Source organism: Bactrocera tryoni, unplaced genomic scaffold (genome assembly GCF_016617805.1).
Source record: "Bactrocera tryoni isolate S06 unplaced genomic scaffold, CSIRO_BtryS06_freeze2 scaffold_7, whole genome shotgun sequence".
NCBI classification, from domain to species: domain Eukaryota; kingdom Metazoa; phylum Arthropoda; class Insecta; order Diptera; family Tephritidae; genus Bactrocera; species Bactrocera tryoni.
The window spans coordinates 11321696-11338650 of record NW_024396366.1 but is presented as its reverse complement, the minus strand read 5'-3'; the positions used below and the strand labels follow the sequence as shown (position 1 = coordinate 11338650).

Sequence of the window (16955 nt, the reverse complement as noted above, 5' to 3'; positions counted from 1 at the left end):
CCTCATAGATTGACTGATAGTTTCGGTAAAAAGTCAACCAATCGGCGCTTGAATACTTATTCCAGCAATTTCCAATTTGGCATAATGATATATAATTAAAAAATCCTTTTTGGTTTTCATTAAGATTAAAAAGAGTACTTTTGATTCGACCGAGGTGTCAGGCACACATATAATTCCAGATACACCACGTTAAGCACGGCAAACCAATGCTCTTTGGCTCATTAAGATACCTCACAGATTGACTGATAGTTTTGGTGAAAAGTCAACCAAAAGCGCTGAGGTACCTGGGTCTAAAATGCTCTTTGCGTGCAGAGGTTTTTGATATATGTTTTGTTGTTGTTGCAGCGGTTATCTTCTAATCCCCGCTTGGGTGGTAAGGTTCAGGAAACTAGCTGTTTCGACGGATTCGGATGATATAGAAAAGAGTGTTTCATGAGTGGGGCGGTTGGTGTCATGCGGGGACTCATTGCATTTCTTCGTTTTTATAAAAATTCTGTAGTATTCCATTGACTGATCAGATGCGTCGACTCCGCCCATTTTAGCGTTGTAACGCTTCATGATTTGAGGGCATGGTACATTAATGTGCCTTCGTTCCTTTTTGCTCCACCTTTGTACCACTCCAACTGGGTCTTTTCCACATTCTGTGGATACTAGCGTAACGCACTTGCTATCGCGCCATTTAACTGCAACTACATTACCTTTCACAAACTGGCTTATTCTTCTATTCATATTTCGTCCTAACGGGAAATCCATCCTCTGCAAAGGAAATCGGTTTAAAGCTATGGTCCCAGTAGCCTTGTAGCCGAGTTCCGAGGTAAAGTACCGATCAAAACAGAGAAAACTCCCTTTCGGCAAATGTTTTTTCAATCTGATGACAATAGAGGGTCCAACTCCCAAGCCTGTGTCAGAAAAAGTTCCTGCTCCTTGGAATATTTCGAAATCGACGACGAGCCCGTTGAAAGTTGCAACAGCAAGGTTCTTAAGAGCTACAGGTCTCGGTTTATTTTTAACGTATTGTCGCATGGACGCCCTTCCTGTAAATGGGATCATTTGCTCATCAATCGAGTATTCCGTCATTTATGTTGCTAGTGCTTGGCATCGAGATCTGACGCAGTCTATAACCGGCTGAATCTTAAACAGTTTGTTTGTCGGAGGCTGTAGAGTATCAACAAAATGGAGGCTTTTCCTTAATGTAAAGAATTTATCTCTAAACATCGCGTTTCTTATTTGTGCTAATCCGGACACTGGGGTAAGCTAGGCAATCCATTATGATATGGAGTCCATAAAGATTTTTAATATCGGCAGCAGTAGCATTGAGGACACATCCATGCTGAGATAAGTGATACTTATCCGTGAAAAACGCGGCGTTTTGAAAATGATCTTCAGGAAAATATTTCTGAAAATACTCCATGGGTGTACCAACTAAAATATTTCCTTGATGACTTGTTTGTTGCGGTAGCGTCGAGTCAACAAAACCGACGCTCTTCCAGACTTCATCCCGAGCAGATACGCTTGTATTTACATGACTTACAGTTGGGTCTTGATTAGCTGGAAGTAAAATTTCATCTTCCGAAGAAGTTTCATTACAATCCGACTCGGATGAACCGCCCATTTGCCTATTTGGTTGTTCCCAGAGCGCGTCATCATTTGAGTCATCCGAAATAAAGTCAGCATCGGAATTTTCCAATATTTGGAGAAGTTGAAGCACGTCCTCATCAAAATTCAAATTTAAATGACCTGGAATGACACAATTGTGCGGGTAAATGAAAATGCGAGGTCAAAGCCTGAAGCGTACAATTGTGTGGTCCTTTTTTTAAACTTGTTCAAAACACTTAATTTAATTATAATTTTTTCACAATAAGACAATATATAGTTTATTTTTTATTTTTCAATACACATTTTTGCAAAACATCACTAAACTAAAACACTGCACAAAATTTATTTCAATTTACCTTTTTCCATTCTTGACAACACGGCTGAACACCTCAAAACTTTGCAAATTGTGACAAATATATACAAAAAATCAAAGCAAGCGTTAGAAATAAATGGCATAATCATTGCTTTCGGGTCTTAACACGTAGTAAAGCGGAACAAATTTTTTAACATATTTTTAGTCTTACCCGCACAATTGTGTACTGAAGGTCTGAAAGGGCTAAGAGGTGTTTAACTATTTCTTTATTATTCACTGATGGTAAATTATAAATACAAATGATTTCGGTCCTGCAACTACATAAACAACAATGAACTTTTAAAAATTTGCAGCATTGAAGATTTAGATAAAAAAATATCTGTGCCACATCAAATAAATGAAGACCAGTAAGGTGAACGACTTTTTGATGAAGAAACAAATTTCTCTCATCTTATGTTAGAAACTTATATCGGGGTACCTTTCACCCGCCAAGCGTTGAAAGTAGCGAATTAATCAAATTATACCATATATTGAAACAAAAGGTACTACTCACTTGTAGTACAATTCGGCGCCAACAGCCCTTCTGACAATTGCGCTACTCTTTTTTCTTGAACAAGGAATTTGGTCTAAAATATGTAAAACAAAATATGGTAGCATTGAAGATAGTAACTTTAAAGAGGTAACCGTATACTCTCTTGTGCGAATTCAGCTTGATAATTTTGTTATTACTTTTGAATAAAATCTTTTGGAAAAAAGAGTTGCGTGCAAATTTGACGAGCATAGAAATGGGGAATCGAAGATAGTTATTATGAGAGAAAAATTTCTCTGATATTCTTACTATGTTCAGCAACTTAACACATTTGACTTTAAGTTAGAGCGAAAATTGATGTGTTACTGATACGAAAAGGTCGTCGTTGTCATTCAAATCCATTAAAACTTTCTAACGCTAAGTAAGCCAAAGTCCCAATGACAATTAACTAGTTTTTTTGTATTGTTTATTGCATACATCGGATTCATAAGTTTGTTTCATAAGCTCATAAGTAAGTGTACGGAATTCTTCTTGCTCTTGCTAACGATGGATCGACTCGTCTTGTTCACAACATTTCCCACAGTCCCTTGGCTTAGTTGTACTACTTGGCTTACCTTGATAAGTTTCGAGATTTCATAAAATTTTATCATTTCTTGTTATTTTATAACCTTTTTATATCCTGAACAGGGTATATTTATCAAGTTTGCCACGATGTTTGTAGCATTAAAAAAGGAACGTCGGAGACCCTATAAAATTATATCTAAATGATCAGAATATCGAGCTGGGTCGATTAAGCCATTTTCGTCTGTTACCATGTTATACTGCATTTCTACTCGGTTATAATTTATAAGAGTAAGGCCCTTTTTAACAATGTATAGTTAAGCGCGTAACCAGAACTTTATCGCAACATGTTGAAAACTCTTTTTCTCAACATCTGGCTAACAACCATCTGTCAGTTAGTTTCTAAACAAAACATGAAATGTCAGCTGTAAAATCTATTAGCATAGGCGAAGTTTAGACGGTGACTCATCTGTCGCACATTATTATTATTTTTATGCACATTAGCATTCCTATATGCATATTACATAAAAAACGGGTAATAACATTTAAATATTCGAATGTCATGTAAATATTTCTTTGAGACCGAACGCTGTTGCAACCATGAAACAGATTTTAAAATAAAAATGTACGCCGAATTGCATAGCTAGTTGTTGCGGAAGAGAACACAAAGCGTGCCACCCGAGTACAAGTGGCGCAATCTCTGCATCTTTCCTCGTCGCCCCCTCGCCTCCGGAAACCAGTTTGGACAAAAAGAGTTCTCGTCTGAGATTCCCAAATTTATTTTTGAGTCTGCAGCGCTCTCAAAATTTTTAGTAAATGCCCTAAAAAAATTATGAAACTCATATGAGCTCATAATATTGATAATAACCCGTGCCGCAACGACGATTTATTTCCCATTTAAATAACATGGGATTTTCGTATTTTTTGCGGTTCATTTTTTCTTTGCAAAACCAATTGATACATTGCTGCGGCACCGAATTATTTTTGTAGGAAATTGAACGTTCTACAAAAATTTCTCTGAAATATTAAAAAAAAATCGAAATAAATCGAAATATTTTTTTTTTTTGGACAGTCAGTGATATCTGTGTCAAATTTCACATCAAAAACTTTCAGCTTTGACCTTGAATAACTTTGACGGAAGTAATTTTTTTGAAAAATTTCAGAGAAACTTTTTGTAGAACGTTCAATTTCCTACAAAAATAATTCGGTGCCGCAGCATGTATCAATTGGTTTCGCAAAGAAAAAATTAATTGTAAAAAGTACGAAAACCCCATGTTATTTAAATGGGAAATAAATCGTCGTTGCGGCACGGGTTATTATCAATATTAAGAGCTCATATGGGTTTCATAATTTTTTTTAGGGCATTTACTAAAAATTTTGAGGGCGCTGTAGACTCAAAAATAAATTTGGGAAATAACGGACACCCTAATGCGCATACATGGCTTATGACGTTTACAAATTTTTGCGTGTTTACAATGCAAACTTTGTGAATTGATTTCCCCATGCAATCAAATAATAATCAAATTATATGTAGGCACGCAAACTACAACTTGGTGAAAACCGTTCTGTCAATTAAAGTCATCACCTAGTTCAGCTACCCGTCGTTGAAAAGAAATTTAAGCAAACATTGTGAAAACGGCCATAAAGCTTATAAGCATAAACGGCTAATATTTTACTCGTGATGAACTCTGAATGTATTTAATCTGAGAGCTGTCACACGAAAATTTTTACATTTCGAAATGTTTTCAATATTACCAAACGGTAGCTTCATGTTATGGTACACTTATTTTATATTTCTTTGATTCAAGTTCATCACATTGACTTTTAATTAGCTGTAAAATTTTCGCAAATAATTACAATTTGTTTGAATAACTTTCTAAAAACAGCTGACTTGACGTTCAACTTTACGGTAAAGCCGTTTATGCCCCCGAGTTAACACGACTACATATTTAAAGATTTGTATATTCTAAGCGAGTATACCATTTAACTCGTGGCCAAAATGTTTTTATGCAAGTATGTTGAAATTACGTTTAGAATATAACCAAGTAGATATGAATCATAAGCATGGTATGTCTGTCCGTCCGTTTGTATGTTCTAGAAATAGTCTTTCAGTTTTTGAGATATCGATCTGAAATTATGCATACTCTCCATTTATCGGTGCCGCCAATGTAGGACCACTAAAGCATATACAAATGACATACAAAATTAACGATGGAAATCAAATGCTTGCTTGTTGTTTCGTTGTAACATCAATAAATATAACCACAAGTTTGATAATGTATGTAGATGTTAAATGTGCGGGGCTAGGGGGAGCAAGAAGTGGTGTTTCGGTGGGACCAGGCCTTTTTGAAGGGCCGGGAAGAGGTCGCTGATGAAGACCGTGCTGGGAGACCTGCGACTTCGAAAGACACCGACAATATGACTCGTGTGCCCAAAGTTCTGAACTCAGACCGTCGACTAAGTATTCCTTTAATTGCCCAAAGGTGCGCACTGACGATCAGAAATTGCGTCTAGTGAAAGTGTGCCAAGAAAATTTGAACATGTGTGAAAGTAACCCCCAATTTTTGAATAACGTAACAGGTGACGATCATGGATCTTTGAATATGATCCCGAAATGACCGATGAAAAGCAAGCATTTTGAGACGACGAGGAGGATGCCTGCCGTGACGCCTTCAATGCTTGAAAATCGCGCTGCATCGACGCAGAAGGAGCCTATTTTGAAGATTTTTAAATAATTGAAAGGATTGGTTCAATAAATTTTTTTTAATTGACCCAGGCCTCTTATTTTCCATACAAACCCTGAATTATCAGATAAAAAGCCCGAGTCATTCATAGCAGAGTACTGTATTCTCGTACAAAATCTTCTTGTTTAAAAAACGTTTCTAAGTAATTTAAATATAATGAAAACATAATATAAACCAATCAATATTTGCAAAATAGTTAAAAATTTATATATTGTCTTTTTTTTCTAGATTGAGAAGAACGAAATATACAAGCAGCCGTTCAAAATGAATCCTCAAGTTACTCTTCATTTGATTAGAGTCTTGGAAAAAACTGTTTCGCCAGGTATGTAAAATCCAAGACCAATGGAATACGTCAATCTTCTATTACGTCACAAAACCCGATGGTAAAGATTTTGAAACTTGTGGGGGATTACTTCTTAATATGGTATACACTAGGGGCCACATAATTAAGGGCAAAATATAGTAAATTAAAGCTCTGAAATTTCGCCTAGAGATCCACTCTAAACTGCAGATTATATTATAACTGTGCACAAAAATCTAGCACGTGTTTAAGCGCCTAAGCATTCAAACTTTTACTGAAATTCTGTTTGCTGTCTTTATTGTATTTTATTGATTGTAATTTTTTTGATGGAATTTTTAACATTCGGCTTTTTTACGACTTGAGGTACATATGTATGATATTCCCTGGCGGTAAAAAAAATTCTTACAATTTTCAAACGAACAAGACGCGTAAGTTGGTTTTCTTAATATCTGCAAATATGACGTTGCTGCTCCGATTCGTGCGAAACAATTATTTCGGCGTCAGCAACGATCGCACTTGTTAATCACACACCCCATTGTAGGGTAAGTTAACTATTTTCGGTTTTTATTTATATACATATTTTTTTTCGTGTTTAACGTGGAAATATGTTGTTTACCGGTAATAATTTAACTAAAACATGTATCAGTTAGAGGAAGAAGACTTATTACGAGCACTGACTGGAAAAGGCGATGATTGTGACACTCAGCGATCTAACTTCGTGATTATGACTCTGAGTCAAAACAAGAATAGGATGGTGATGCAGATTACATCAGTGCTCAAAGCAATGCGAATAGTGCAGCAAATGCCGACATACTGTCTTCGTATTCAGACAGTGAATGCTTACCTTTCTCGGAGTTGCAACAAGATGCTAATTTTGTCCTATATTAAAAGATAAGAAGATTAGGCACATTTGTAAAACTTGATATTTTTGATTTTAATAATAAATTCCGTAGTTATATAGGGGATAGGCCAAGTTTTCGCTTAAATTTATCTATTTTAGGCACAAAAATACACTGTTATGAATAAAACGCTCTCTCTTATTTTCATTGGGATAACTAACATATTGGCCGTTATATGCGGTACAAAGTCGGAAGTTCGAAAATCTTTATGTTAAGTATAATGGGGCTAAGGGAAGTATTGGTCTGATGCAACCCATTTTTGACATAAAGACATACCATTATAGAGGAAGAATTATCGCTTAATTTCAGTTATATACATATATCACACATTGACCGACATTTTCGATCAAAAGTCAATTATAGGTACCGAGGTCTCAATATTCGGTATCTAGGGGCCTGAAAAGTTATTGTTGAACTTAAAAAAATTTTGGTCATAAGGTGACGTACACTAAATACATTATTCGTTCAAAGTTGTATCTCGTTATATTAATTGTTTCTAGATTTGTGTACTGGAAACTGAACGAATCAAGTGGAATTTATAATTACACATAACTACATTAGTATATGGAAAGTAGGCCTGGTTGTCCATTTTCACAATGTGGAAAAAGAATGTAAGAAGAATGCCACATACTAAATTTTGTCGAAATCGGGTGATCAGGTCCCGAAATATGGAATTTCAGAAAAAATTGGGCGAAGTCACGCCCATTGTCAAATTTTCATTTCATTTATATATAATCCTATATCTATCTCGATTAGTTGAAGGTGATACGTACAACCGTTAGGTGAACAAAACTATAATACACTTTAGTAACTGGTTGCAATAGTATAAAAATCATTAGGGCAATTCAGAATCTGGTGCAAATGGTCTTGCATCTTTGTAATTGCAAATTAGCGAGCATATTTTTGCTTTTACACTATCAAAATGTATAGCGATGCACCTGCTACACCCTTGCAAATAAGCAACACTAAAACACCATTGTATTATTTGCAACACTGGTTTGCAAATTATCAGCTGCTGTCAAAAATAAAAACATTGTAAACAAAGAGATTAAATGAAGCAAACCGTGTTGAAATGTACACTCAATATAGTGGGGTGCAGCTACCACCACGTTAATTAAAATGAAAATGTCCGTTTTTTATTTGTAAACACTTTATTTTTTCAACAATTTTATTTACATCACTGAATGAATATTTTAATAATATATATAGGTATATATAGTTTGTAAATATAATCCACGGGAGGGACGGCGATTATATTACGAGAGTTATTTGCCGACGTTGGCGATCGAGTTGACGCTGATTCGTATGTTAGCGAATATGTACATACATATGTATATGTATAAACAAATGGTAATATGCGAAAAAGATCAGCGCGAAGGAACCGTGTGGTCAACGTTTCTATTCGAAAGTATAAGCGAGTGTGTCAAAAGCAGCGATGATCCAATCCTTTTGTTAATTAGATAGTTGTCATCCTGCTGTGGTGAAATGCAAGTTGTCCCCAGGTGTGTTGTATTAGTGCATGCTGTTTTCCGATGTTAAGTATGGTGTTCGTCTCAGGGGAGTTGAGTTGTGCTAGGGTCCGCCAGTTTTTCCCAAATAAAGTGGGGGAGGCTTAACTCATTTAAACATACTGGACCCCCTAGGCAAATATTTTGCCTAGTATTACACGTATGTGCAATATATGAGATTGCATGTATAGCGGAGTACTTCTGGTAGTGTACCCGAGGGCGCAGAATACCTGTAAATGTTATTTATGAGTTTGTAACTGCTTTTCATAGTTGTTATATTTGCGGTTGTTTCTTTGATAGGTTTATATTTGTTTCAAATTTCTTTACCATCTTGTTAAACTAGTTTTTTATTATTTGGCTTTTCTGCGTTATCGGCTTATGAAGGGTGGTAACTCCACGCCTGGCTCAGATGTGGCCAGAATGGGTACTCCTTAGCTCTTCAGTTAGGACTATGCGATTCGAGGGATCTTGCGAGAGAATGGCCGTGGATGGAAAGTTCTTCGCAATTAATTTGATGCTTTGTATAGCTGATTCCCATAACCCACCTATATGAGGATCGCTTGGATAGATGCGATAAGAGCGACCTTTGCTTTTTGTAAGTGTAGGTGCGTCACTGTATCGCATTGAAAATATGGTGATCACTTAACTTTCTTTTTGAGTTTTTGCTCATAATTTGAAAGTTTAGCTATCAAGCAATTGAAGATATAAGCGATATTATTTTTATTTTACCATATTGAATTAGTAATTAGGTTGTGTTCGTGGTATCGCTTTGTGTGCGCAATATAGATATTCAGAAACCGTATTGGCTTGGTATGTGGGGAATAGTTTACCCCTCGCTGTATTTATATCTGCGAAACTGTAGTTCGGTTTTATTTGTTCGTCCCGTAAATCTTGCGTCAGTAATCATAAGTGGCGAAGGCCACCCTGGGGGGTCGAAAAGTGACAGATATTTGAATTTTTATTATTGTCAGATTGAAGTCTGACTTTGGTTTTTCTACCTTTATGTGGGGTATTAGAAAATTGTGGCTCTATTGGTTGTCGTACGACATACCGGTCATTATTTGATCGAGTAGTTGTGGCTTTAGAGAAGTGCTCACAATACTGATCTTTTATAATTTTGTTTGTTGTTGGAAGTTTCCTTAACTTTTGCAATTTCCTTAATTTTGAATTAAGGTATTTGTCCTTAACTTGAGTTGGTATGGTGGAAACTGGTTCTGCAACTAGTCCACTTTGTATTCCGCTGTGCAGCGTTTGAATTTTTTGTGTCTTTGAGCAACATGGTGTCTCTTGCCAATTTTTACAGTTTTTTTCGGGATTTGCTTTGGCAATTAAACCCGTGGTTTTTTTAATATGCGCCCTTTTTTGGTGAGATAGGGGATAAGTGCTATAGTGAAGCATTGTATGGTGTCTTTTGTGACAATAGAAGCAATTAAATTTGCTTTTGCAATTTTTATATGTATGCGCATGTGACATACAATTTGTGCAAAGGCTTTTTGACCTGATGAAATTGTTCCTTTCGTTAATATTTAAGTTTTTAAACTTCTCGCAATTTTTAAGCTTATGCCCTCTTGTGCATAGTTCGCATGACATATGTTTTCTTTGTTCCGATGTGAACGATTGTATTTTGTTAAAAATTCTATTTGATTTGGTTTTGCTTCTAGCTTGGGGTCTATTTAAGCTTCCATTTTGGTCGTTCTTAGTTTTGATTATTTTTTCTTCTAACCTTTCCGCAATTTCATATTGGGTGGTGAGAAAATCTTTCATTTGTTGCCACGTTGGGCACTTTTTTTGTGATGACAGCGATAGCTGTCAGCATAGAAGTAACGACTTTTCTGGTAATGCGGCGGTGCAAATGTTTACCAGAATGGGGTCCCAGCTGTCTGTGGGAATATTTTGTGTCGACAGAATCGACAAACAATTAGAAACAGTGGATTGTAGTGTTACAAATTCTTCACTTCTTTCTTTCTTGATTTTAGGCAAGTTTAATAGTGTCGCTACTTGCTTATCGACCAGTATTCTTTCGTTTTCATATCTCGCTTTTAGAGCTTCCCAAGCCAAATTGAAATTGTCGTCATTTAATGCGAACTGTTTGACTAATATGCCTGCTTGACCTTTCGTTTTGTATCTGAGGTGATACAATTTTTGCGCTTGTGGATGGTTTATGTACACGGCCGTGAACATGTCCCGGAAGGACGGCCATTCTTCATAACCTCCGTAAAAGGTTTCTGTGTCACATGCGGGCAACTCGAGTTGGATGCCTGAACTTGCCTTCTGACTGTCTTCTTGTGGCAGCTCTACTCTCGGATGTGGAGTAGGTGCAATTGCTTTAATGAGCTTTAGTTGATCGGAGATCATAGCTTTTGTTTCTTCGTAATGGTCCAAGCAGTTTTCGTATATTGCGGTAGCAGATAATTTAAAATTTTGTGGTAGATCTGAATCGTCAGAATCTACAATGGCGTCATAAGCCGCTTGGAGGCGAGTCCAAAAATTTTTAAGATTTTGACTTTTAATTTCTAATAACGATTCCGAGTTTTCGTGAATCGGTGAAGAGGCAAATCTAGTGCAGTATCTTGTTAAACTGTCACTTTCTGAAATAAATCTAGCAACCTGTTTTGAGCGTGTAGCTCCAGGTGTACTATGATTTTTGTTATTGTTAATTATTTTAGTTGTATGTAGAAATATTTTTTAAAATGAAGTAAAGGTTTCTCAGTGTGAACTGAATACTTTTTTAAGTATATAAACTTTTTTTTTTTTCGTAAAAGACGGATTATTTGTTTTATTAATGCCGTTACTTGTTTATTTGCTATTTAAATTTGTTTTTATTTTAATATTATTTTTATTTTATATTGTTTGTTTTCAAACCCCAATATTATTTTTAAGTATTTTCTATATAGGTATATAGGCACACCCTAATAATTGGTTTGTATGTACTTGGTTTTGTGCAATTGAGAGCTCGTCGAAGAGATCAATATGCTTTGTACTTAAGTATGCACGATTTGTTTGTGCTAATGCATGTGGGCAAAGAATATGCTGTAATGTTTTTTTTTTCCAATTCCCCTTTGACAAAGAACAAGTGGGATTGCAGACTAGATGCCAATGTGGACTTTAAAATAATGTTTATGTTTAAATATATAAGTATGTATGTTTGAATGTATATTATATTGTTCAAGTTAATACTTTTTTGTATACCCGAGCTTTTTGTTTGATTGTGTTCACAAACTTATGTATATTTAGTGAAAATGATTTTTTGTATTTGTTCCAACAAACGTAATTTGTGAGTTTTACTTAACCGTTATTTACGCAGGGTTACGATTTCCTTTTTAGAAAATGAATTAAAATTAATATTTTTAATAATTTGGTAGCCGGTGTAGGGTGTAAAATTACTGGCAGATTCTATGCTGTATGATAATATGTATGTACAAATATTCGCATATACAAGTATGTATGATCGCACTTCGAAGAGAGCGCGAAAGCGAAGTGGATAATGTGCAGGTACATATGCTCCCGTATGCACTTTGTTATTATATTTTTTATATGTACATATGTAATATATCTACACTAGGTAAATATGCATATACATATGTAGGTATGTATGTTTTGTTGTTTTATATACATATATATATATATTTGTTTTTTGCGTTGCTTTTACTTATGTTATAATTTTAATGTTTGCCTTTGCTTATTTTGTTATATGGAATCTGACTTGCTGCTTTATTAAGCAGAAGGGGTATTGCCGGAAAATTTTCGTAAGTAAATGCTTGAATATTAGTTTTTCTGACTGCTAAATTGTTGGGTTTGGATACACAAAGTTAATCATGCAAGGCTATGACTTTTATGTATATATAGTATATTTGGAAATATATGTTTATATTTTATATTAGCATTTTGATCTTTTCTAGAAAGCGTAAATTCTTACCGTTTGGTACTAGTTTCGTTATTTTAACCAAACGGATTTTTTATTACAGGTTTTATGTATGATTACATAAAACTGTAATTTTAGTCATACATACATACGTGCATAATATACAATAATATTAAATGGAATCGATACAACTCACTTTATCATCCCGCAAGGGGTATTTTGGGGGTATAATATATATGTTATATATTATATATATGTGTAAATGTATATAAGAGTTTTATCGTCAATTCCTGTTATCCTCTTCTACTAGTCTTCCAATTGGCTGGCTTCTTCGTTTCTCTTTTTTCTTTGTGTTTTCTCTTTCGGTGCTCCAGCTCCTCCCGTACTATATTGTTTGTATACTCGTATTTTATTTTATTTTATTTTTTGAATAAAATAAGCCTAAAACACGAAAAGGCGAATAAAAAGTGGAGCGGAAAAGAAATCCAGAGTATACTGGATTTCTTGCAGGAAGCTCCAGAAATTTGTGCTATGGGCCGCATAAAAATATTCCTTACCTTCAATGTCCATAATTTCTTCAGCAGCTTCATCGTTAGTTAATTTTTAATGAAAACTTTTTTCGGAATATTTTCCCATTTGTGCGAAAATTTTGTTTACAAACAATGCTTTTCTTCACCGATCAGCTGTGAATTAATGGTATTTGCAAGGGTTGCACAGAAACCACAAAAAAGACGTTCATTGTTGATGGTAAATATTTGCAATTGCATAATTTTGCAAACTCGGATGATTCTGAATTGCCCTATTATGATTATATTTTTTTATTCCAAGATTACAAAGAAGAAGTTATTTCATAACTTTTATTTATTGCTAACTAATGTCATGGGATGAGTTTTAAATAACTTACGTAATCAGAGCTGAAGAGTAAACTTTTTGGTTTGGGAATTGAAAGTAATAACAACATACGAGGATGCAAGTTAAGCCACAATAGTCCAGCGGGCACCCTCGTAATCATTTCTGTTCTTCACTAACACCTAACAGCATCGCCAACACTTGCAAAGCAAGAGTAAGTTGATTGCTGGGAGAGCGATCTGTCTGTATGACAACGTAGAGCCAACAAGTAACTTTATTCTTAAGCTAATAATGAAGTTTAACATTTGCGGTTAACAAGTGAGAGAGTTCTTTGACTGGTATGTTGAGCAGAGTCGGATAACGTAACTTGTGAGTTACCTGGAAGAGCAAGGAACGATCACCTGATTCTTATTGGAATTGAATAAGTAACTACAGTTGCGAATAACACAGGAGACTGAGTAAGCGGTATGACTATTCTTGTTGGAGGTTTTTCTAATTAGAATAGCGTTGCAACTGGATCACGAAGGTCGTACTACGATAAATAAATTAAATTTATATTAATAAAAAGTTTAAGACTTTTATTTACTGGCGCCCAACGTGGGGCACGGGAAGTTACGAATAATTGAAATTAATATTCTCGTCGGAAAAACACATCCAAGAACTTGTTAAATCAGACTGAACGCTGCAAACTTAAATAAAATAATAGCTTCGGACCTTTGCTGATATTGGAAAAAAGGGACTTTGGAGAATCACCAGGCAATGGTGGTTAATTAATCAACACGTCTACCAACTATATTGAAGAACAAAACTTAAACAACGGAAATTATCACTACATATTTTGTGCTACTGTAAATAAAATCGGTGGAGTACAGCACTTTAACCTGAGATCGAACGGTGTAACCTTGGTTGATATCTAAAGGGCATATTAACTACTCATATAAAAAACCACATTTAACTGAATACAACATTAACAAACAAAAAAATAGTTAACTAAAAAAGGAGATTAAATATGTAAGTGATATGCTCAGTTATTTTACGAAATACTAAAATAATTCAAAAAATCATTAGCCTATTTCAATACATATATTTGTGAATTTTTGGTGAATCTTCTCCCTTCTTGAACTGTTTTCCCAGTTATTTTCCTATTAAGCCTGTTAAGAATTCGCTTATACAAAGGAAACCCTTTTGAAACCGCGTGTTATATTTTAAGTTTATGTGCGACCTTGAATTAGCTAACCTTTTTGATACGCTAGTTTTAGAAGGCGAAAGCGAAGTAAGTATGAACTCTAATGAGTTGACGGCTATAGTTGCTGCAGCGATGTCGGCTGCACTAAAATCACAAAAAGAAGATTTTGATGCAAAATTAGAACAAATCACAAAAAAGTTTGCTACTACATTATCTGAAAACGTAGAACCATTTGAAGAGGTTAGAATTGTAGGAAATGTCCCATGTGACGAAACCCTTGACCTTGCCAAATCGTTGCCCGAATTTGACGGCAAACAAGAGCATTATGTTTCATGGAGGCAGGCTGCGCACACGGCCTACAAACTCTATGAGAGGTATGAAGGAAGCGCAAAACACTACCAAGCGGTGGCAATAATTCGGAACAAAATTAGGGGTCAGGCAGACAATGTTCTAGCTTCCTTCAACACTGTGCTAAATTTCAAGGCCATTATAGCTAGGCTAGATTTTACCTATGCAGATAAGCGACCTATTTATTTGATTGAGCAGGAGCTTAGTACTTTAAGGCAGGGGAATCTTACGGTTATACAATTTTATGATGAAGTGGAGAGAAAGCTCATACTTCTTACTAATAAAACCATAATGACCTACGAGGGCAATTTAGCGAACTCCATAAATGAAAAATACAGAACGGATGCGTTACGCGTCTTTATTTCTGGCCTCAGAAAACCCCTTTGTGACATTTTATTTTCTTCAAGGCCAACTGACTTGCCGTCTGCTTTGGCCCTTGCCCAGGAGCTAGAAGCGAATCATGAACGCTACACCTTTGCGACATTTTTTTCAAAGCGTTTTGATAATAATAGCAGGAACCAACCTTCTGACAGAAGGTCTCTTGAAAACACCAATAGTCAGTTGGAATATTTTAATACCCATAAGAATCCACATTTCCAGCATAATTTCAATAGGCAACAAAAACGTAGTTTTACTCAAAACGGTACGCAGGAAAGACCTGAACCAATGGAAATAGATCCGTCAACGTCTCGCTTTCGTCGTCCATCAAACTTTGAGCTCAAAAATTCGCCGAGCGATACTTTAGATCAAACCAAAGCCAATAATTTTCAAGGGTCTAGGCAAAGACAGTTTCCCCAAAATACTGGTAACCTAGGACAACAACCTAAGCGTCGCTCTGATTTTGAAAGGAATACCGGGCCTAAAATGCAAAGAATTAACCATATTACCCAAGATAGGGCCGATAAATTTTCTTACGATGACTTGGTAAAGAGCGAAGTTGAGGATATTGAGGACGAGATAAATTTTTTAGGGAAAGGTCACTGCTGCCTTGGGTTAGCAGAACAATAGGAGATGAGAAAAGAATTATAAAAATGTTAATAGATACAGGGGCTTCAAAAAGTTATATAAGGCCCTTTAAGGAGCTAAAAGGAATCCTACCTTTAGCCAAACCATTTTTAGTTAAGTCAATTCATGGCGAAACTAAAGTAAGTGAAAAATGTAAGGTACATTTATTTGGAATAAATTCTGATTTTGTTATTTTGCCAACATTAATAAATTTTGATGCGATAATTGGGCTTGACTTACTCACGCAGGTTAATGCCATTGTGGACCTGAAAAAAGGTATTGTTACCCACGACTTTGGGATAGAAAAGTTATTATTTAGTGAATGTGAAAACATAAATATTATACAAATTAAACATGAAAGCGTACCCCTCACAGTGAAAGATGAGTTTTTAAAAATGATGCGTAAACGATCAAATGCGTTTGCTGATCCAAATGAGTCTTTACCATATAACACTAATATAGTCGCAACCATTCGTACAAAACATGAAGAGCCCATATACTCTAGGTTATACCCTTATCCACTAGGCGTAGCAGATTTTGTGAAAAATGAAATAAAAGAACTTTTGCATAATGGCATTATTAGACCCTCTAGATCTCCCTATAATAATCCAATTTGGGTGGTAGACAAGAAAGGCTTCGATGAGTTAGGGAACAGGAAAAAACGCCTGGTGGTAGACTTCCGAAAGTTAAATGAAGTTACCATCGATGACAAGTATCCAATACCTAATGTAACGTCGATCTTGTCTAACATAGGTCAGTCGCAATACTTTTCAACACTTGACTTAAAATCGGGCTTTCACCAGATCGAACTCGCAGAGCGAGACAGGGAGAAAACAGCGTTTTCCGTAAGCAATGGCAAATATGAATTTTGCAGACTGCCATTCGGTTTAAAAAACGCTCCTAGCATATTTCAGAGGGCCATAGACGACGTACTAAGGGAACGAATAGGCAAAAGCTGTTATGTTTACGTAGACGACGTAATAGTATTTTCGCAAACAAAAGAGCAACATATTGAGGACGTAAACTGGGTTTTAAAGAGCCTATATGATGCCAATATGAGGGTATCAGTAGAAAAGTCTCATTTCTTTAAAAACGAAATCGAGTATCTCGGGTTTATCGTTTCAAGAGGAGGTATTAAAACGTGCCCAGACAAGGTACATACAATGCTGAACTTCCCAGCCCCCGAAAATTTATACTCTCTTAGATCATTTTTGGGACTGGCAAGCTATTATAGATGTTTCATCAAAGACTTTG

The 16955-nt window shown here is 35.6% G+C and overlaps 1 protein-coding gene across 1 annotated transcript in view; it reads left to right on the top strand.

Moving 5' to 3' along the window:
* LOC120781758 (importin subunit beta) overlaps positions 1–16955 on the top strand; it is a 57676-nt gene that overhangs the window by 32593 nt on the left and 8128 nt on the right. Inside the window, exon 2 of the mRNA XM_040113992.1 lies at positions 5972–6065. Within this exon, the coding sequence (XP_039969926.1) occupies positions 6008–6065 (58 nt within the window). The 5' untranslated portion in view covers positions 5972–6007. The remainder of the gene's footprint in view (positions 1–5971; positions 6066–16955) is intronic.